Raw genomic sequence first — 23242 nt, 5'->3', positions numbered from 1 at the left:
TTGATTTTTATTGTTTTTTAAACTCTATCTGAAAGCACAGCAGAATCAGTGCATTACTCCTGAAGATTAAAAGGACACCACTAGCATATACCTGGGAGGACAATTGATGCCGACCATTTTCACCAACAGTTAAACTAGAAATATCTTGATGGTGATGCAGCACTATAGCATATTGTCATTATGCTGAAATGTTCAAGTGTTTGTAAAGTGTCTTAAGACAATTCCAGAAGTTAGAAATAATTTGGGATCATGCCTTACTCTTCAAGCTTTTCAGTAAATTCTACTTCATTTGTAGAAAGTCTCTTCTCTGTCTCTAAAGTATTCTAAATATATTTTAAAAACTAGTTCTTTCATAACAAATATAAATAACACAAAACACATGTAATACTTATAAAATCTTTTTTTATCTACTTTAATGTAAAAGATTTCATTTGATGGTTACATGTTAGCTAGTAAAATGAATAACAAGAATTTTTAAAATAACTATAATCAATAGGACAATTAGTCTATAATTCCATAATTAAACCATTTTGTTTTTCCACATACAAGTCTAGCCTATGAAGCATAAAATGAATTTTTAATTCAACAGCTTCTCACCCATATTCTTCCTGGTCACTTCCACCTACCCCTCCAGGAAGATTAGAGAAGGTGAACCCTTAGACTGAAATAGGGCATCAATAAATGCAGATTTCCTCTCACCACCCATTCCAACTTCACGTAAAATTAATGCTGGCTGCGCACAAGGGCTCACACCTGTAATCCCAGCACTTTGGGAGGCCAAGGTGGGTGGATCACTTGAGGTCAGGAATTTGAGACCAGCCTGGCCAACATAACGAAACCCCATCTCTACTAAAAATACAAAAAATTAGCTGAGCATGGTGGCACATGCCTGTAATCCCAGTTACTCAGGAGGCTGAGGCAAGAGAATGGTTTGAACCCAGGAGGCAGTGGTTGCAGTAAGCTGGGATCATGCCACTGCACTTCAGCCTGCAAGATTCCATCCCAAAAATAATAATAATAAATAAATAAATAAATAAAGGAAGTTAGTGCTAAATAAATTTAGATGTTTTGAATGGAATGATGCAATAAGATGAAACTGAGCCAAGTGTAGTATCTAACACAGGATCTTCAGTCAAGTAGATGCTTAACAAATGTTTGCTGGATGAAAAAGTGCATGAAGAAGTTATTAATGAATGAGTAAATTACAACCCCCATTACATCACTAGAAAACAAAATGTACAATCATATTTATAGCACTTTCATATATATTTTCTCACATACCATCCCATGAGATAGCAGGACAAACATTATCATCCCCATTTTATAGATGAGAAAGTTGAAGCTAGACACATTGCAGAGATCGTCAGAGACAGGGGAAGAATAAAACCTGGTTCCCCTGATCCTTTACATAACACTTTTTTCCCCAATACACACATGGCTTCTTCTGGGTTTCGGGGGTGAAGATAATTACATTTTGGGCTCACATGAATCATGTTTTCTCTTTAAAATCCTTTAGAAAACCCCACCCTTTAACACATGATACTTTATTTAACTGTCTGTATCCTTCACTACACTGTAAGCTGCTTGAGGGCAGGAGCAACATCTGTCCTGTTCACCTCCGCATTCTATAACACAGCACAGTGCCTAGCACTTAGTCAATATTAGTTGCATCTTTTTCCACTTGAAATGCAAGAAGAGTTCCCAAGGATGAGATTCTCAAGGATGGGGTGATGGTCCTATAATGACCTAAGATGCCAACTTTGCATGACCTCCCTCCTCATATATTTTAGGGAGGAAAGGTGGTAGTTTGCAGAGGTGGGGCAGGAGAGAGGGGCATAAAATAATATATTTTCGGCTCAGCATCTGCGGATGCTCTCAAATCTCGGTGCTCAGCCCAGCTTCCTTCAAAATGTCTGCTATTCATGAAATCCTGTGCAAGCTCAGCTTGGAGGGTGATCACTCTACACCCCTAAGTGCATATGGGTCAGTCAAAGCCTACACCAACTTTGATGCTGAACAGGATGCTTTGAACACTGAAATGGCCATCAAGACCAAAGGTGTGGATGAGATCACCACTGTCAACATTTTGACTAACCACAGCAATGCACAGAGACAGGATATTGCCTTCACCTACCAGAGAAGGACCAAAAAGGAACTTGCATCAGCACTGAAGTCAGCCTTATCTGGCCACCTAGATAGTGGCTTTGGGCCTATTAAAGACACCTGCTCAGTATGACGCTTCTGAGCTAAAAGCTTCCATGAAGGGGCTGGGAACCAACGAGGACTCCCTCATTGAGATCATCTGCTCGAAAACCAACCAGGAGCTGCAGGAAATTAACAGAGTCTAAAGGAAATGTACAAGACTGATCTGGAGAAGGACATTATTTCAGACACATCTGGTGACTTCTGCAAGTCACCAGATACGTTGCCCTAGCAAAGGGTAGAAGAGCAGAGGATGGCTCTGTCATTTATTATGAACTGATTGATCAAAATGCCCGGGATCTCTATGACACTGGGGTGAAGAGGAAAGGAACTGATGTTCCCAAGTGGATCACCATCATGATCGAGCAGAGCATGTCCCACCTCCAGAAAGTATTTGATAGGTACAAGAGCTACAGCCCTTATGACATGTCGGAGAGCATCAAGAAAGAGGTTAATGGAGACCTGGAAAATGCTTTCCTGAAGCTGGTCCAGTGTATTCAGAACAAGCCCCTGTATTTTGCTGACTGGCTGTACCACTCCATGAAGGGCAAGGGGACTCGAGATAAAGGTACTGATCAGAATCATGGTCTCCCACAATGAAGTGGACATGGTGAAAATTAGGTCTGAATTCAAGAGAAAGTACATCAAGTCCCTGTACTATTACATCCAGCAAGACACTAAGGGTGCTGTACCTGTGTGGTGGAGATGGCTGAAGCCCGACACAGCATGAGCATCCAGAAATGATGCTCCCCCTGCTTCCAGCTAACAGGTCCAGAAAACCAGCTTGTGACTAACAGTCTCTGTGGCTGTTCCTGTGAGGATGATATTAGCATTGCCCCCAACCTCATTTTAGTTGCCTAAGCAGTGCCTGGCTTTCCTGTCTAGTTTCTCCTGTAAGCCAAAGAAATGAACATTCCCAGGAGTTGGAAGTGAAGTCTATGATGTGAAACACTTTGCCTCCTGTGTACTGTGTCATAAACAGATTAATAAACTGAATCTGTACTTTAGAAACAAGTTAAAAAAATATATATATTTTCCTGTAAAGTCTCTGGATTCATGCTAAGCAATTTTATACATCCATTTTAAATTACACTGTTCTAAAGTGTAACTAAAGTGAGGGTCTCATCAACTCATTAAGGTACGGTATATAATGAATTAAACAATTTGAGACTATTTACCTGTAATTCTTTCACTCCCTCCCACATCATCCCCTTTGTTCAATGACTCTTTTTAGTATAATAGCTGATAAAACTAGCTCATGGCTTCTAGTCAGCAAACTCTTTAATATTCAAGGAAATATAATCCCTGTGTTTTAAATCATCATCAACAGATGCTCTAAACTATTTCTCTAAACTCATTCAGGATTGTTTCCTAATACAGTATTAGAGTAATGTAATAACTCACTCACAGTGGGCATACAATTAAGTTTTCAAGTATGAGAAGCATCAAATATCTCAACTTTGGAAAACCACAGTAGTTAAAGGGCATTTTCAATGAAGAGGAATCATTGTGCAATTTAAAAGGCAGGGGCTTCACTTCTCTAAGCTTCCATTTCTTCAACAGCAAGGATAATCATATGTTGTCCTAGTAATGTGGCTCTTGGCAGGGCAAGGGCTGGGAGCCCCGGAGGACAGGGGAGCTCTGATTTGTAGCATTTCCCATTTCTATAGTGTAAATGCTTTCATCAAGGCCAATTGCAAGCTACCAACATGAAGTCACTGAATAAGCCAGTATGGCTTGGCTCCAGCATAACAAATATGATACTGTAGGGTTATTGGGAATGGAAAGTATATTGTATCTATGAAGAATTGTAAGTAGCACAATGCCTGGTTCAGAGAATGCCTCCTCCTTTCTCCTGCTTCCATTCCCCATCTATTCCTTCCTGAATGACAACACTTATCTTTGACATTTCACTGAAACTCATGATTTGAAGTAACTTCTCTATACTTTACGCTTCCAAATTGATGTCTCTAGCTCTGACTTCTTTGCTGAGCTCCAAACCTATACTGCAAACTGCCTACTATACACTTCAACCTGGAAGATCAAAACTGAAATATATATGTTCTTCATCTTAGCTTCCTTTTCTTAGTTAATAATGATAATGACAATAGCAGTCAATATTTATTGAGTCCTTACCATGTGCCTGCACTGTTCTAAGCCTTTACTTGCATTATTTTAATCCTCACCATATATGGTATACATTAATATCATTCCCATTTTACAGATAAACTAAGGCACAGAGAGTTCCCCTAAGTCATATGGCTAATAATAGCAGGCTGGGATTCAAACTGGGCAATTAAACTTTTTTTTTTTTTTTTTTTTGAGATGGAGTCTTGTTCTGTCACCCAGGCTGGAGTGCAATGGCATGATCTCGGCTCACTGCAACCTCTACCTCTTGGGTTCGAGCGATTCTTCAATCTCCTGAGTAGCTGGGATTACAGGCACCTACCACCACACCCGGCTAATTTTTGTGTTTTTAGTAGAGACGGGGTTTCACCATGTTGGTCAGGCTGGTCTCAAACTCCTGACCTCGTGACCCGCCCGCCTCAGCCTCCCAAAGCGCTGGGATTACAGGCATGAGCAATTAACTTTTGGTCTCTGCTATAGTTTGAATGGGTCCCCCCCAAAAAGTTCCGGTTATTAGAACCTTAATTCCCAATGTGGTAGTGTTGGGAGGTCAGGTTTTTAAGGGGTTATTGGGTTGTGAGGGCAGAGCCCTCATGAATAGATCAATAGCATTTTGGAGGGGTGAGTTCTCACAAGAATGAATTGTTTTAAAAGGGAGCTAAGCTTGCTCTTGTAGTCTCTTTTGCATTTGCTCACTTATCCTTCAGTTTTTCCACCATATTATGATGCAGTACAAAAGCCCTAGCCAGAAGCTGTCACCATGCCTCTGGACTTCACAGCCTCCAGAACCACAAGCCAAGTAAACTTCTTTCCTTTATAAATTAACCAGTCTCAGGTATTCTGTTACAGCAACAGAAAATGGACTGAGACAAGCTCTTTATCTACCATGTTTCTAACTAATTATGTTAACTATTAGTTCTAGACTACAACTATGAATACGCTAACTAGTACTACCTACTTTGCCTCTCTAAAATACTATTTAGTGCCAGGCATTGTTCCAAGCTTTTTTTGCTGTTAATCAATTTAATCCTCAAAACAAAGGAAACTTTGTAACTTTATAAAAGAAACTGAGGCACTGAGAGGCCAAGCAACTTATCAAAAATTGCACAGATAGAAAAGTACCAGTGTTGGGGCAGTCTAGCTTCAAAGTTCACAGCGTTAACTATCTACTCTACTGCATCACTTCCCTACAGCACTCAAGTCTAATAGCTGGGAGTTTAAATTGTTCACCAAATTTATCTCTCTCCTTCCAAAGCATTTTATAAACATACTGTCTTCTCTCTACTCTATCACATCACTCTCAATTCTGGCACTTATAATAGCTCATGTGGACTACTGCAAAAGCTTCTTAATCATCTCCCTGCTTCCTGGGAAACATTTCCAATAGATCTCCTATAATGCCTCCAGGTTCTCTGGAAAGTAAATATCTTAATAAGTCACTACACTACATTACACCATTCAAAGCCTTCTCACCACCTATGTAATAACTATGGTTTCCAAACCTTAGCATGTATAGGTATCACTGGAGCTTGCAGAATGCAGATCTTTGATCCATCTCATGAGATTCTAATTCTGTAAGTGCAGTTTAGAATTCAGAAATTTTAAATTATACCAGGCACCTCAAGGCATTCTTGTGCATGTGGTTTATGGCCACACTTTGAGGAACACAGGTTCAGAGAACAAAGTCCCAGCTCCTTATCAAGGAAACAAGCTCATCTCTGCTTGTATCTCATTTCATTTGATGCTCCAAGATAATGGAATCATTTACAGTTCCTCAAACTACTCAGTTTCTCACTTTCATGTCTTTGTACCTGCTTTCCCTTCCTCTAAAACACTCTTTTCCTCCTTCCATCTGATAAATTCTTTCTCTTTCAAACCCAGCTTAAATTTAAATGTTATCTCAAGGGGCCAGGCATGGTGGCTTACGCCTGTAATCTCATCACTTTAGGAGGCTAAGGAGGGCAGATCACTTGAGGCCAGGAGTTCAAGACCAGCCTGGTCAACATGGTGAAATCTCATCTCTGCTGAAAATACAAAAATCAGCCAGGTGTGGTGGTACATGCCCGTAGCCCTAGCTACTTGGGAGGCTGAGGCAGGAGAATTACTTGAAGCCAGGAGGTGGAGATTGCAGCAAGCTGAGATCGTGCCACTGCACTTCAGCCTGGGCAACAGAGCAAGACACTGTCTCAAAAAAAAAAAAAAAAAAAAAAGAAAGAACGAAAAAAAAAGTTATCTCTAGGAACCTTCCTTAACTTCCTTCCACATGCCAGCCTACTCCCCCCACCATCCTGACTTCTGTGCCTTGATTTATACTGAAGTCGCTACATCTTTTACAAGTCTGTCCCCTTCTAAACTGCGGCCTCCTCTAGATCCGAGTAAGTATCTCATCATCTTTTATAAGGACGACCTAGCATAGAAGGTGCTCAGACAGCAGTCACATCCAACTAAGGGGCTGGATAATGAATGGGCAAATATGAAAATCTCAGTTGAAATTACCCCAAAAAATATAAAAGTATTGCCCAGAAAATGATGAATGTCATGAATCTATAAAATTAATACATGTATTTAGGGTTGTTGTATAAACACCAATACATGTTTTATGAAAACAATGTATCTGTAAGCATAAAATCAGTGCTGCAAAAAGCTTAGTATATATATTACCGGGTAAAAAGCAGAATCACAGTTGCCATCTCACATGTGTATGTGATTGGCTTTGAATGATTTCTGGATTATATGTGGCAGGCTTCAACACATGCACAAAATGATTATTCAATTCATAAACGTTCTATTGTCACATACCTAACAGCACAAAGGCACAATTGTAGAAGAAAGTTGAACTCTTTTTTTTTTGAGATGGAGTCTCGCTCTATCACCCAGGCTGGAGTACACTGGCAAGATCTCAGCTCACTCCCATCTTCGCCTCCTGGGTTCCAGCAATTCTTCTGCTTCAGTCTCCCAGGTAGCTGGGATTACAAGTGCATGCCACCATGCCTGCCTGATTTATATATATATATTTTTTAGTAGAGATATATATTTTTTAGTAGAGATGGGGCTTCACCATGTTGACCAAGCTGGTCTCAAACTGCTGACCTCAGGTGGTCCGCCCATCACAGCCTCCCAAAGTGCTAGGATTATAGGCATGAGCCACCACGTCCAGCCAAAAGTTGAATTGCTTTAATTATAACATAAACTCTACTGATTTGTAGTCAAAGGTACAAATGTTGAAAAGCCAAGTTCTTAGGCCAGTGCTGTTTGATATTGCCTAGCATAGTCCCATGCGTGTGAATATGTATGAATGATTACCCTTGCAGCTGAATGCACTGTCACCTGATCTGTGTGTTCCAGGGCCTCCAAACTGGGGCCTGACAGTGGTGAGAGGGAAGTTAAATCATAAGGTAGTTCACAACTTATCCTATTCAAATCAGCAAAGTACTTATGCAAAGCATTCTTCTGGGTACTTTTTGGGAAATTATATGTGATTAAAGACACCATCCTTGACCTTAAGGAATTTACCATCTTGGGTAATAAGACCCAGGCATAAGTAATAATAACCAAAGTGGATTCTGAAAGAGAAGGTGGTTTTTGAGGCAAGGATAAAATTGGGAAAAGAATTCATGGACAAAGGTGTGTGAGAGCACAGAGGGCGTTCAAGCAGCCTGCACTGCTGATTTGTCCAACCTCATTACTTTTCATTCCTTTGAACTTTTTCACCCTATATGGGATGTGTCTTCGAAATAACAATCATGTCCTCTCCTCTTCACCTTTCTGTTCCTCTTCACCTTTCTGTTCCTCTTCACACTGGTCCCTTTGCCTGGGACACCAATTCTGCCTGCCAACCTGGATAAGTCCTACCCATCATTAAAGGCCCGGTTTAAATTCCTTCCCATTTCTACAGCTTACCATCACCTATCTCATGCTGTTAGTTGCTCATACATCTATCATCCCAAACTGTCAGCTGAAGAGGGTGACAGAGATGTCATTTCTTTCATCTCTATATTCCCATCACCTAGAATAATGCCTGGCAGGCACTAGGTGCCCTAGAAATGTTTTTTGAGGTATATTATTGCATAGTGAGTGTTGTCTTTTGACTAGATACTGGATTTGAATGTAAAGTTAAAGAGGAATGCAAGAAAAAAAAAATCAACAACAACAATGTAGGAATGAATTTAACCAAGGAGGTAAAGGATCTGTACACAGAAAACTAAAAGACATTGATGAAAAAAATTGAAGACAACCCAAATAAATAAAAAGATGGCTCATATTCATAGATTGGAAGAATATTAACAAAATGGACATACCCTCAAAGTGATCTAAAATGCAACTGCTATCAAAATATCAATGACATTTTTCACAGAAATAGAAAAAGCAATCCTAAAATTCATATGGAACCACAAAAACTCCCAAATAGCCAAAGCAATGTTGAGCCAAAAGAACAAAGCTGGAGGCATCATACCATCTTATTTCAAAATCGACTTCAAAGCTATAGTAATCAAAACGGCATGGTACTGGCATAAAAACATAGACCATTGGTACAGAATAGACAGCTCAGAAATAAATCCACACATTTACAGTTGATTTTCAACAAAGATGCCAAGAGCATACAATGAGGAGAGATCAGTCTCTTCAATAAATGGTGCTAGGAAAACTGGATAGCTACATGCAGAAGAATGAAATCAGACTTTCATCTCACACCATATACAAAAATCAACTCAAACTGGATTAGAGACTTAAACATAACACCTGAAACTATAAAACCACTAGCAGAAAACATAGGGAAAAACTCCATGACACTGTTCTGGGCAATGATTTTTTGAATATGAATGCAAAAGCACAGGCAACAAAAGCAAAAATGGACACATAGAATTACATCAAACTAAAGAGCTGTACAGCAAAGGATCACCAGAGTGAAGAGACAACCTACAGAATGGGAGAATATTACATCTTGATAAGAGGTTAATACCCGAAATACACAAGGAATTCAAACAACTCAATAGAAAGAAAAAAAATAGCCTGATTTTAAAATAGGCAAAGGGTGGCTGGGTGTGGTGGTGCATGCCTATAGTTCCAGCTACTCCAGAGGTTGAGATGGGAGAACCGCTTGAGCCCATTGAGCCCAGAGTTTGAATTCAACCTAGGCAACAAAGTGAGACCCCATGTCTATTTTTTTTTTTTTTTGAGACAGAGTCTTGCTCTGTCACTTAGGCTGGAATGCAGTGGCGCGATCTTGGCTAACTGCAACCTCTGCCTCCTGGCTTCAAGAGATTCTCCTGCCTCAGCCTCCCGAGTAGCTGGGACTACAGGCGTTTGCCACCACACCTGGCTAATTTTTGTATTTTCAGTAGAGATGAGGTTTCATATGTTGGCTAGGATGGCCTTGAACTCCTGCCCTCAGGTGATCCACTCACCTTGACCTCCCAAGGTGCTGGGATTACAGGCATCAATCACTGAGGCCGGCCTCCAAGTCTATTTTTAAAATACAAATAAAATTAAAAAAAAAAACAAAAATAAAAACAAAACAAACAAAAAAAAACAAACAAAAAACAGGCAAAGAACCTGAATAGATATTTATCAAAAGAAGACATACAAATGGCCAACCAGTATATCAAAAATGTAATCTCAGCACTTTGGGAGGCCAAGGTAGGTGGCTCACAAGGTCAAGAGATCGAGACCATCCTGGCCAACATGGTGAAACCCTGTCTCTACTAAAACTACAAAAATTAGCTGGGCGTGGTGGTACACGCCTGTAGTCCCAGATACTTGGGAAGCTGAGGCAGGAGAATCACTTGAACCTGGGAGGCAGCGGTTACAGCGAGCTGAGATCATGCCACTGCACTCCAGCCTGGCAACAGAGTGAGAATCCATCTCAAAAAAAAAAAAAAAGTTGAACATCATTAATCATTAGGAATATGCAAATTAAAACCACAATGAGATAATACCTCATACCTGTTAGAATGGCTATTACCAAAAACACAAAAGAAAAAATTAGTCAGGTATAGTGGCACATGCCTGTGGTCCCAGCTACTTGGGGGGCTTTAGTGGGAGGATCTGGAGGTTGAGGCTGCAGTGAGCCATGATCTCACCATTGTACTCCAGTCTGGGGAAACAGAGCGAGACTCTGTCTCAAAAAACAGATAAAAGATATCAAGTGTTGGCAGAGATGTGGAGGCAGTGGACCCTGGCACAGGTTGGTGGGAATGTAAATTAGTACAGCCATTATGGAAAACAGTATGGAAGTTCTTTAAAAAATTAAAAATGCAACTATCATATGATCCAGCAATCCCAGTACTGGGTATATATCTGTTAGAAACAAATTTTTGGTGCCTCAAAGAAATAGCACTCGAACATAAATTTAATTTTCTCAGCAAGGCAATTTTTACTTCTATAGAAGGGTGCGACTTGCAAATGGAGTAATGGCGAGAGCACACCTGGACAAGGGAGGGGAAGGAGTTCTTATTCCTGATGCAGGTAGCCCCTACTGTTGTGTCATTCCCCTATTGGCTAGGGTTGGACCACACAGTCTAAGCTAATTCCGATTGGCTATTTTAAAGAGAGTAGGGGTATGAGCCAGAGTGGTGGGGTGAGTATTTTGGTGGGAATGACAGGAACAGGTAACTAAAGGTGACTCAGGTCAAAGCAGGTGACCGGGATGAGTCAGGATGGAGAAGGTGACCAGGGGAACAGATGTGAACTACCAATTAAAACTGATGGAAAAGGTTGTTTCTGAAACTACGAGGAAGTTAACTTTAAAATGGAGGACAAAGAACTGAACATACTGACAAACTGATTCTTTGAAGAGAAATCTAGAACTCACTGTATCTAAAATATCTAAAGAAAACGAAGTCAGGATGTCAAAGAGATATCTGCACCCCCATGTCTCGCTGCAGCACTGTTCACAATAGCCAAGATATGGAATCAACTTAAGTGTCCATCAACAAATGAATAAAGAAAATGTGGTATATATATATACAATGGAATACTATTCAGCTTCAAAAAGAGGAAATCCTGTCATTTGTGACAACATGGGTGAACCTGGAGGACATTATGCCAGGCACAGAAAGACAAATAATGCATGATCTCACTTATATGAAGAATCTAAAATTGTTGAATTCATAGCAGCAGACAGTAAAATGGTAGATACCAGAGGCTGGGAAGGGTGGGGGTAAAAGGACTGAGAGATGTTGATCAAAAGACAGAAAAATTTAGTTTAAAAAGAGGCATAAGTTCAAGAGAACTATTGTAAATCACGGTGACTGTAGTTAATATATTATAGCCAGGATGGTGGCTCACGCCGGTAATCCCAGAACTTTGGGAGGTTGAGATGGGCAGATTGTTTGAGCCCAGGAGTTTGAGACCAGCCTGGGTAACATGGTGAGACCCAATCCCTACAAAAAAACAAAAACAAATATTAGCTGGGCTTAGTGACATGCAACTGTGGTCCCTGCTACTTGGGAGGCTGAGGTGGGAGGATCACCTGAGCCCAGGAGGTAGAGGCTACAATGAGCCATGATCATGCTACTGTACTCCAGTCTGGCCAACAGAGCAAGGCCCTGTTTCAATAACAAGAAAAAAAACTTATATACACTTGAAAGCTGCTGAAAGAGTGGATTGTAAGTGTTCTCTCTAGAAAAAAATGATAAATATGTGAGGTAATGCATACGTTAGCCTGATTTAGCCATTCAATAAGGTATACATATATCAAAACATCATGTTGTACACCATGAATATATACACATTTGGAGATTAAGTCTTTGAAGGGGTGATTAAATTAAAATGAGGCTGTTAAAGTGGGGCCCTAATCCAATATGATTGGTGTTCTTATAGGAAGAGGAAGAGACAGTAGGGGCCGAGCCACAAAGGGATGACTATGTGAGGACAAAGAGGCAGGAAGGTGGCCATCTGCAAGGACAGAGGCCTCAGAGGAGACCCACCCTCCCAGCACCGGGATTTTAGACTTTTAACTCTAAAACAGTTCCAGTTTTTCAGAACCGTGAGAAAATAAATGTGTGGCATTTAAGCCACCCAGACTGTGGAATTTTGTTATGGTAGCTTTAGCAAACTAAGACAGCATCTTTACTTCATTGATAAAGTCAGACATCGTGCTGCATGCCAGGCACTGTTCTAAGTTCTTTATGAATGTTTACACATTTAAACACCTTTCCAGCAGTGCCAATACATCACTATGGCTGCATTTCTCAATGGGTAGGAGGGGAGAAGATATACCCCCTTGTCCCTGGGGTGGGAGCTGGGGGCTCAAAACCAATATAGTTTGAGCACAGGAAACCCCCGAAAGACATGTCTCTTTCCTCAAGTGGGTATCAGAGATGATGATGATGACGACGATGAATAACAGAGTAAAATCTTAGCTACCATTAATTGAGCTCTTGCCCTACACAGGCACGTGCCAGGGGTATTACAAGAATTCTCTCATTTCACCCCCAACAGCAACCTTAAGATTTATATATTTCATTCCCTTTGCTTTACAGAGGAGAAAACACTGTTCAAAAAGGGTAAGCCAGTTGCCCAGCTGGTGAGAAGAATCAAGATTCCGACCCAGATCTGCCCAATTCCAGTTCTGAGTCTTTCACTGCACATGGCCTAGGGGAGTAGACTGGGGTCACTTGGCGGGAGGTGTGGTGGGTAGAAGTTTAAATGAGAAAATGTATTTCTTTGTAATGCAAGAGATCAGTGGGGAGCCAGCTAGTTTTTTGAAACGAAAAGGTAGTAGGGATAATCTAAAAGCCTTATCAATTATACATGCAAAAACAATAGCTCTCATTCATTTAGCTCCTCCTACATGTCAAGCATTCAGCTTGGAACTTAGAATAGTTCTGATAAGCAAATACTTTTGTATTTTCATTTCATGGACATAGAAGTTGAAGTTCAGGGAAGCTGAAAGATTTGCCCAAGGCTCAAGTAAGCAGTTGAACCGGAGTGGCAGACCTGGGCGCCTCCCATCCTGCATCCACCCAAGCTCGTCCACTCTGCTTTGATGGAGAATCAACAACCCCTGCACCCATATCGCACATCTGGCTGTGAATGTATGAGGGCTTCCACGCTCTGAACAGACAAGTTACCTATCATATCACAGTCTTTACCAAGATTCAGCCTGAAGCATTAACATTGAGCAGCTCTGCCCAAGAATGTTTCACAGAGCCTTCATCTCCCAAGATGTTTCCCACGGAAGAAGTTCTATGGTTGGAAGTTTGGATGTGCTGCCTGTTATCTACCCTTCTCCTGCCTAAGAGACTTACAATGCACATCAGCAGATTCTAAAGGTTTTAAGAAGTTCTGAAATTTTAAAAAGTCAACTTCCTACATTTAGCCTAAGGTTTCCCCAATATTTGAACCACAGAATTATTTTTCTACATGTGCCAGCTAACATACAGTGCAGCACCCTTTCAGAGACACTGCATTGTTAGATGGAAGAGGGAGGAAGAGAAGTCTGCTGGAGTTACTTTTTGAAGCTAACTAAAATGCAGACTTTTCTCCCCTTAAGAATTATCAAGCCCTTTGTTGTTTACATTTAGTTGCTTTCTACTGAGAACACAGACAGTTTAAAAAGACAGAGACCACAAATCAGAGGAGGGAAGGGCTATTTGCATTCCCAACTCTCTTGGCTCATCCTGCACCTTCTTGCTTCCACCCCAACCCCGCCCCAACCCCATTCTTTCTCCAAGTTTCCACCCCTCCTCCTCTCCTTCGGGCTGCTCTCCAGCTACACACAGCTAGAGGTGGTTGCAACTTGCAATGCACACATCCCCTCCCTCCTGCAATGCAGAAGAAGTGACAGGGAGGCATCAGATGCTCTGCCCAGTGTACAGCCTCAGCTCTGGCACAAGAAGACACTCCCAGGGAAGAGGGACGTTGGTGGTGGGGGTAGGGGGAGGATTGACAATTTTTCCTTTAAGATTTTCAGATTACGGGTGCTACGATTTTTCTATTTCCCTTTTTGCTTATTTTCGGCTTGTAATTTCCTACAATGAATATGCAGCACTTGTGTTTTAAGGAGGAGGAAGAACAGAAAGGAGGGAGTAAGGAGGAGGCTAGAGGCGGAAGAGAAGGAAATATCATCTCTGGAGGAGACTGCATAAGCTCGACTAACAAAAGATATGCAATTTTACAGCAGTACATCTCCCAACACCTGCAGGTAGAGTTCCTGGCTGCAGTGTTGCTATATGCAATGACACGTGCCCAGTTACCCCTTAACCAGTGCCAGCTCAGGCATCAGGCACAGAAGCCCTCTCCTTACCCACTCGAAAGATCAAATCGTCTTCGATGGGATTCTCTTTTCGTTTTCCAGTGCTGTACATGCTTGCGGGTCTTTTCACAGCTTTCTGCTTGACGTGGCCGCTCCCTGGGGACTTAACGCGCCTCTTCACGCCTTCGGTGGTGGGAGACACATCAGCGGATCGGATCACTTTCAGCTTAAACGGGCTGCCTCGGATGTGCTGGTCATAGAGTCTCAGAGACAGGGTAAAGTCCCCTTCCTTCTGGACAGTGTACAAAAACTCATAGGTACCGTTCTTGTTGTCCAGGATCTCCCCGTCTGCCACGCTCCCGTCCGGGGTGCTCAGTTCGGCGGTGAGGTAGGCGTTGCCGGTTTTGCACAGCTCACCGTCTTTGTCCTTGGTGGTGATGGTGACGGACATGGGCTGCCCGATGATGGTCTGCCGCAGCCCCTCGCCCGTGGCCACCGTCTCTGAGGCGACGGCGTTGGTGGTTAAGATCGTCCCGAGGTTGTGGATGGATTTCTTCAGCCCCTCGGTTTCCACGATGAAATCCAGCTGGTCGTTCTCCCGCGGATGCAAGGGGAAGTCCTGGTCGGCCAGCTCGTTCAGCTTCTCGCTCATCTGCTTCTTCACCAGCAGGACCTCGGTCTCCGTGCCATGGTTGAGGGCCTGCGCTGTGAAGTTGCTGCAGCTCTTAATGCTCTCCTGCCCCTGGAGCAGAGTATCCAGCTGCGACTGGAGGACCTGCGGGAAAACCGGAGGCCTGGTGAGCTGTCCCACAGGGCGGGGCCCAGCCCGGGGCAGTGCCCTCCCCCGGCGAGGAGGAGGTTCTACACCTGCCCACGCAGGTGGCTCTGAGCAAGTGGTGTTTGTCAACCCAGGGAACCCAGTGCTAATGCAAAGTCCTAAATTGTATTCCCAGTACCTTCTCGAGGTTTCCTTTCCCGCCTTGCCCTCTCTTCCACACATGTATTTCTTGGCTCATGTGTTTTGGAGAGGGGAAAACAGAAAGGTCACTACCAAGAGCACAGCAAACTAATTGCTATGCCTGACATCTGAAATATTCATTATTCGGTATCTTTCCCCAGTGTCCAAAGCTGCCCTATCACCACCTAAAGGAACAGGAAGTAAACAAATGAAAACTCTCCACACCTGAACATCAGAGGTTTTTCATCCCTGTTTTGTGAACAGATATGCAGAGTTAAACAAAGGCTGCAGTCAGGGTTCATTCTGAAGCTGACTAACAGGTTGGTGTGGGTGAGAGAGCAATTAAGAAACTATTTCACGTTATAATCGAGGAATGAAAACAATCCAGTTTAACTCTAAATCCTGAAAGCATTATATTACATTCAACCGTGCCTCTTGTCAAATTATAAACTAGTACTTAAAGTTACAGAGTCATCGAATTTTGCTGAAAAAGGGAAAAAAATAGCTGGATATTACATTCAGTGAAAACTACAGTTTACTATACAATGATGACACTTAAGGACCCCTTGTTGCTATTAGGAAACAATAAGCTAGTGCCCTTGGATATCATGTCTCTTCTAGGACATCTGTAATGATTCTGGTCTTACTTTGTGTTTGAGGCCATAGTTGACCTCCAGTTCCATAAGCAGCACACTCTTGCGCACATTTAAAGTCTTCTGGAGCTCATCAAAGGTGGAATGAATGTCATCCACAATGCTGGCCTTCTGGTTGGTTAACTGATGAATGATTTCTGAGATGAACTGAAGAGCAGAATCTATTTCTGGGAGCCTGGTGGACAGTCGTTAAAGGTCGTTATTTAACCTCAACCCAGAAATAGTCCAAAATCTATCTAAACACTACATTTTGTTTAAAAAATTTCTATGCCTTTCATCATCTTTAAAAAACAATAACCAGAGAACAGAATAAGATATGACATAATTACTGCCTTAGAGAGAAGAGACTTTGTCTCTTTAGAGACAATCAAAATTGTCAATTTCAATCTACCATCAATTGTCCAATTTTGATAATTAATTAAGGGTATAAAGACTTGAAGTTCTCTGAAAAGCCATTCTGGTCAGGTTAATTCTTTGTTGCAGGGGCCGTCTGGTGCATTGTAGGATGTTTAACAGCATCCTGTCCTCTACCAGATGCCAATAGCTCTCCCTGTTCTGCCTCCCATTCCCCAACCCCCTGCCAAAACACACAGTTGTGACAAGAAAAATTCTCCAGGCATTGCTGAATGGCCAAGAACCACCATTCTAGATAGTTGTATCTTTTCCCCTAGCCACATAAAACACTTATCCATACTTAGATTCTTGAGAACTTCTTGTAAGTTTCCAAATTATTTGAATTACTATAGAACAACCACACTTTTCTCACTGCAGCTATCAGTAGAGAGATTTCTTTTGTCCGCTTTTCCACTGGCTTCTCATTTCCTCTCCTTGGTGTTTCTCATGCACCACTCAGCTACTCTGTTCCTTCATTTCTGTGCCAAAGAAGGAACTTGGAAGCAGGAAAACAAGGAAAATTAGCAATCATTGCTCAAGACCATTTTGCAGAGCTCAGATAGAAAGGAGCCAATCACAGCCAACAAAATGGCCTGTATGTGTGTCAGGAACAGCAGATAAGGAAGGCTCCTCAGAGAGCCTGGTTTCAGGGATGAATTTCAGAACTCTCCTGAGAGCACGTTCTTTGAGTGTACTTTAATTCATGTAATCATACTTAGGTACTAAAACAAAAATGCCACTCATAACATAAGGAGGTTGGAGTTCTACCAACAGGCAGAAGACGATCTTCCACGCTAATTAATTTATGACAACAAATCCATGATAAAAGAACTTATTTACCCACAAAGCCTGATATCTCAAGGGAAATATGAACCTACTGCTGTACTTAGACAAGAGGCCATGAGGCCAGGCCTCAAGTACAGGCAGCCAGTTGGGGGTTTGGGGAGGGGTCCCCCACCTTTTGTTGACAGCATCCAGCTGGACCTGGAGCGAGGCCTTGTGCTGTTCCACCACATCCTTGAGCGGAACTGTGGGGTGCTCTGCGTGCTCCCCCTCCGTGCACTCCCGACACATGGCAGTCTCACAGGACTGGCAGTAAAATTCCATCACCTGTGGATGACACAAGAAAAGTTCCTGGTTCTGGGCCACGGGTTGAGGGCTTACTCTACACTAAGCACTTGCCTTGCAGTCTCTCATAATTAAATGAGAGCCACCCCAGAATGTCAGCATTATTAAGTCCAGCTTCACAGGAGAAAAGGAAGGATACATTTTTATGTGACAGGTCTCAGAAGTGGAGCTGACTTCTAAGCTCCTTCTATAACCATAAAACCAGCTTTTGGGTATCCACTACCCTAAGGCAGAACAGTATAGGGCTGTGGTGCTCAAACATTTTGATCTCAGGACCCCAATATAATGTTTAAAAATTATTGAGGACTCCAAAAGAGCTTTTGTGTATGTGGGTTATATTTATAGATATTTCTTATATTAAAAATTGAAACTAGGCTGGGTGCAGTGGCTTATGCCTATAATCCCAGCACTTTGGGAGGCCAAGGCTGGAGGATTACTTGAGGCCAGGAGTTTGAGACCAGCTTGGGAAACATAGCGAGACTCTGTCTCTACAAAAAATTTAAAAATTAGTATTTAATCAAATTTTTAAAAATTAGAACTGATAAAAATTTTAAAGTATTTAATTTATTAAAAGCAGTAATAAGCCCATTAAATGTTAATGTGAATAATGTAATTTATGAAAATAAATATATTGTGAAAAACAAAAAAAATGTTGTGGGAAGAATGGCATTGTTTCCCATTTTTGTAAATATCTGCAGCGTCTGGCTTAATAGAAGATAGCTGGAGATTTGTATCTGCTTCTGCACTGAGTTCATTGTGATAGCATACATCACATGGCCTGTGGAAAATTCCACTGTACAGTCTTGAGAGAATGAGAGTGAAAAAAGCAAATAATGTCTTCATATGATTATGAATATAGCATTGACCTTGCAGACTGCTTGAAAACGTCTTGGGACCCACAAGGGTTCCTGGACTACACTTTGAGAACTGCTACTATTTGGCTAAGAGACTTATCCAAATAAGAATTCAGGTTTGATCTGTTTGCCTCCTGGCTTCACCACTTATTTAGCTGAATGACCTTGGACAAATTTTCAACCTCACTGTGTCTCAATTTCTGCCTCTGTCAAATGGAGACAGTAATAGTAACTACTTCACAGGGCCACTATGAAGAATAAGTAGGTTAGTATGCACGAAGAATTCAGATGGCACCTGGCTTTGGTACATCATAAGTTCTTAATATGTTGTAGCTGCTGTGGGGATGATGATGATGATGACGACATTATCTGCTTACCTGAAAATAAAAAAATCTTACCCTGACAATGAACTGTCAGTAACAATATAACATAAAGCCAGAAAGTTAGCTTCCTTGTAGAGGTATTACCCTGTTTTCTCAACCGGAAATAATGTCTTCCAGTTTTCAATTCCCAAAGCACTTTCAGGAGAAACTTTTTCTTGACATATAACACAACATAGAAAAGGGCATAAATCTTAATGCAGCTTGATGGATTTTCACAAAGTGAAGGTAGTCACCAAATTCCTTTTATTTATACCCAATTTATGAAATATAAGATTTTAAATTCCTAAGCCCAGGAACTCTCCCACCCAGAGCCTAGATAATACCATACATTTAGTAGGTATTCAACAACACTGCTGAATGAGTGAATGAGAGGAGGCTCTTAGCCATGATTCGGGTGGCATTTGTAAGACCAACCAAGGGATACCTCCTTCCTCATTAAGACTCACTATGTTCCATAGTGCTTTCTGGAGAAGATTCTCCTAGGAATAAAGCACTCAGCTTGCTCATACTACATGTGTTTTGGAAAAAATCTTTTATGGTGAACCAAATTCAGATAAAAGTCCTTCAAACCATGTCCAAGATAATTTTAAATTTCATATTTATCATAGTTTCAAGTAGGTACATAGTAAGTAAGAGGTTTAGAAAGACACTTTTGTTTTGTCACATGAAGATGTAATTTCATGTACTTTGCTCCTCTGCAGGCCTTTCAGGAATAGGCTTGAAACATCAATTGGAAGTCTCTTTTATGCATTCTCTGCTCAAAGTTTCTTTTATGCATTTCTCAGCTGGGTGCCGTGGCTCACACCTGTAATCCCAGCACTTTGGAAGGCCAAGGTGGGAGGACCACTTGAGGCCAGGAGTTCGAGACCAGCCGGGGCACCACAGCAAAGCTCTGTCTCTACAAAAAAAATTTAAAAAATTAACTGGACGTGGTGGCACATGCCTGTAATCCCAGCTACTTGGGAGGCTGAGGTGGGAGGATTGTTTGAGCTTGGGAGTTCGAGGTTGCAGTGAGCTATGATTGTGCCACTGTACTCCAGCCTGGGTATCAGAGGGAGACCTTATTTCAAAAAGGAAAAAAGTATTCACACTTCTCATTAAAATATGTTTTAATAAACAAACTCAAATGAAAATTCAAATATCCCACAGAAAGACTATAATACTGGTCATTTGCACCTTATTTTGGTCCAAGTCTGATACAATCCAGCAGAAAGCACAGCTTATAGAAGCTGTTCAATAGTTATTTGCTGAGGGACCATATGAGCTGAGGGGTACTTCCAAGGGATTTTCCCAGTGAGGGAAGACTATACTTTGGGTTGCATTTGGGTATTTTACCATATTGCTTGCCTTCATGTGTTCAGGAAATAGAATGATCTAAAACTATATGCAGTGTCAGCAAATGCTTGGTAACAATATATAAGCCCCATATCATAAATATTTTACTTGTTATTAGAAAAAAACTCTTAATCCAAGAGGTTTCCTGTTTTTCTGGCAGAAGTTTTCTGTTCCCTCCTGGCAGAAGGCAGGATAATTGAGCATTCCCCACTAAATTCTGAGATTTCCTTTGGAAAAATTTCATCCCCTGGGGTTTGTGAAACATAATTCCGATGAAGGCTGAGCTTTTTTATTACTTCATGGCTTCAGCCAAAGGTGGTTTACTTTTACCAGACCTTTTATTTCTAGATTATATACAACTAGATTAGCATTTACTAATATTTCATCTTCATGGTCAGTGCTCAGGAAGTCTCTTTAAAGCAGGTTGTCACCGCCAGTCATATGTACGAGAGGACAGACCAAAAATAGAATGTGAAAAGACTTCTTCCCTCAGGTTATTTAGGGTGTTGGGGCAAATATAAGTATATGAACTGAGGGAATAGGCCACATTAACAGTGCTTAGTCAATCCAATGGCACTCTTCCCAAACTAATCTAGTCTGGGACTGAGTTCCCACATCTTCACTGGAAGAAGGGAGCATGGCCTCATGTCTGGAATGGGTCTGGACCAAAGGCAAGTTTTACTTGGGAATCAGTGTGCACATTGCATTTAGAAGTTGCAAATACTACATGATATTTTTTGCATTTTGTGGTCTGAGTTGAAGTTCCCCAGCAGTGTAAGAAGCGAGATGACAAAGAATACGCATTCATTGGAAGAGAGAAAAGGATACAAAATAATATAGAGTCACTAAAAATGTAAAAATCCTCAAGACTAGAGTTCATCATGTATGACAAAAGATCAGCATCCATTACTATTATTTTCCTTCTTTTTAATTCATATTTTTAAATGATTGCAGGGAAGTGATGTTACTGAAAACAGCAGCATAAGAAAATCTATGTCATGTCACTGGTTGGTAGCTAATCTACTGGAACACACTTCATTAGCCACATATGACAAAAAATACAAACTTTACAAAATTAGTTCCATTAGATAATAAAAATGGGGAATGAAAAAATATAAAATAATTAGTTTAGAAAAGTCACCAAATAACAACAGCAAAAAACGGTAATAATCATCAACAAAAAACCCTAGGGAGAGGGGAGACTCTGATTTCCAGAGTCGCCACAATATACTACTTTAAATGTTCAGTTTCCATTGGAAAAAAGTGAAGCACACAAAAAAGGGCAAAGTTCACAAAGAGGAATAAAAGAAATTAATAGGCACTCTCCCTTAAGAAGCCCAGACTGGACTTACTTGACTTTAACTCTTTCATATATGCTCACAGAGCTAATGGAAACCATATATAAAGAACTATAAGAACAATGTCCCACTAAATGGAGGATATTAATAGATAGGAATTACTTTTTTAAAAGCCAAATAGAAATATTGTAGGGTTAAAAAATATAACTGCAATGAAAAATTCACTAGAAAAGTTCCACAGAAAATTCAAGCAGGAAGAAGAAGTTTAACTTGAAGATAGGGCTATTGAGATTATACAGTCTGTGAAGCAAAAAAAAAAAAGGCGGGTGGGGGGGAGAAACAGTAACAAAACCTAAGAGACCCGTGGGATACCATCAAGTGTACCAAATATACCTAATGAGAGTCCCAGAGGACAGGAAGAGAGAAAGGGAAAGAAACAATATTTGCAAAAGTAATGGCTGGAAACTTCCCAAATTTGATAAAAGACACAAATCTACACATCCAAAAAAAACTTAATAAAATGCAAACAGGAAAACTCAAAGAGATCCAAACCAAGAAACAGTATAACCAAAACATAAAAAGACAAAAACAAAGAATTTTGAAAGCAGCAAGGCAGAGGTGACTCATTTTGTACAAGAAATAGTCCATACGCAGATTTTTCTTCTTTTTTCTGAGATGAGTCTCACTCTGTCACCCAGGCTAGAGTGCAGTGGCTCAATCTCGGTTCACTGCAACCTCTGGCTCCCGAGTTCAGGGGGATTCTCCTGTCTCAGCCTCCTGAGTAACTGGGATTACAGGTGTGCGCCACCATCCCTGGCTAATTTTTGTGTTTTTAGTAGAGACGAGATTTCACCATGTTGGCCAGGTTGGTCTCGAACTTCTGACCTCAGGTGATCTGCCTGCCTCAGCCTCCCAAAGTGCTGGGATTACAGGCGTGAGCCACCACGCCCGGCTGCAGATTTTTTAATAGCAGATTTCTCATCAGAAACTATAGAGGCCAGAAATCAATGGGGCAACATATTCAAACTGCTGAAAAAAAATAAGCCTGACAACCAATACTTTTTTATCTGGCAAAACTATCCTTTAAACATGAAGGAAAAATTAATACATTACCAGAAATACAAAAACTGATGTCTGTTGCTAGTATACCTTCCCTACAAGTCATGCCAAAGGGATTCCTGCAAGCTGACCTGATTTGATACACTACAAAGTAACTTGGATCCACATGAAAAAATAAGGAAAGCAGGTAAAGGTAACTACATAGATAAATATAAAGGTCAGTATTAATGCATTTTTGGTTTCTAACTCCTACATGACATAAAATAAAACTGCATAAAACTGCATAATCTATAATTACAAATCTATGTAGACGAGCATACAACATATAAATATAAGCTAAAAGAAGCAAGGATTTTACATACTATTGAAATTATGTTGGTATTAATTTGAATTAAATCGTTATAAGCTAAAATGTTAATTATAACCCTCAGGGCAAACAATAAAGAAAAATAAAAATATGTATAGTAAAATAAATGAGAAGGGAATCAAAATGGTATATCAGAAAATATATATTAAACATAAAAGAAGGCAGTAATGGAGGAATAGAGGAGCAAAAACATATGCCATACAGAAAAAAAAAAGTAAATGACAAAAGGAAAGAAAGCCTTTCTTTTCAGTAATTAAGTTAACTAATTTAAATGGATTAAACTCTCA

General features: G+C 40.8%; 1 protein-coding gene and 1 pseudogene across 10 annotated transcripts in view; one reads left to right on the top strand and one right to left on the bottom strand.

The window, feature by feature from the left end:
• Positions 1–23242, bottom strand: part of TRIM2 (tripartite motif containing 2) — a 181506-nt gene that overhangs the window by 24495 nt on the left and 133769 nt on the right. For all 10 annotated transcript variants that reach the window (XM_008000029.3, XM_073017682.1, XM_008000019.3 and 7 more), the window contains exons 4-6: positions 17490–17641; positions 16133–16313; positions 14579–15302 (exon numbers count right to left, since the gene is read on the bottom strand). In XM_008000029.3, coding sequence (XP_007998220.1) covers positions 14579–15302; positions 16133–16313; positions 17490–17641 — 1057 coding nt within the window. The remainder of the gene's footprint in view (positions 1–14578; positions 15303–16132; positions 16314–17489; positions 17642–23242) is intronic.
• Positions 848–5731, top strand: LOC140712042 (annexin A2 pseudogene; annotated as a pseudogene).

This window comes from Chlorocebus sabaeus, chromosome 7, assembly GCF_047675955.1.
Source record: "Chlorocebus sabaeus isolate Y175 chromosome 7, mChlSab1.0.hap1, whole genome shotgun sequence".
Lineage (NCBI taxonomy): Eukaryota > Metazoa > Chordata > Mammalia > Primates > Cercopithecidae > Chlorocebus > Chlorocebus sabaeus.
Note: the sequence above shows the minus strand (reverse complement) of the source record. Positions and strands in the feature narration are given on the sequence as shown.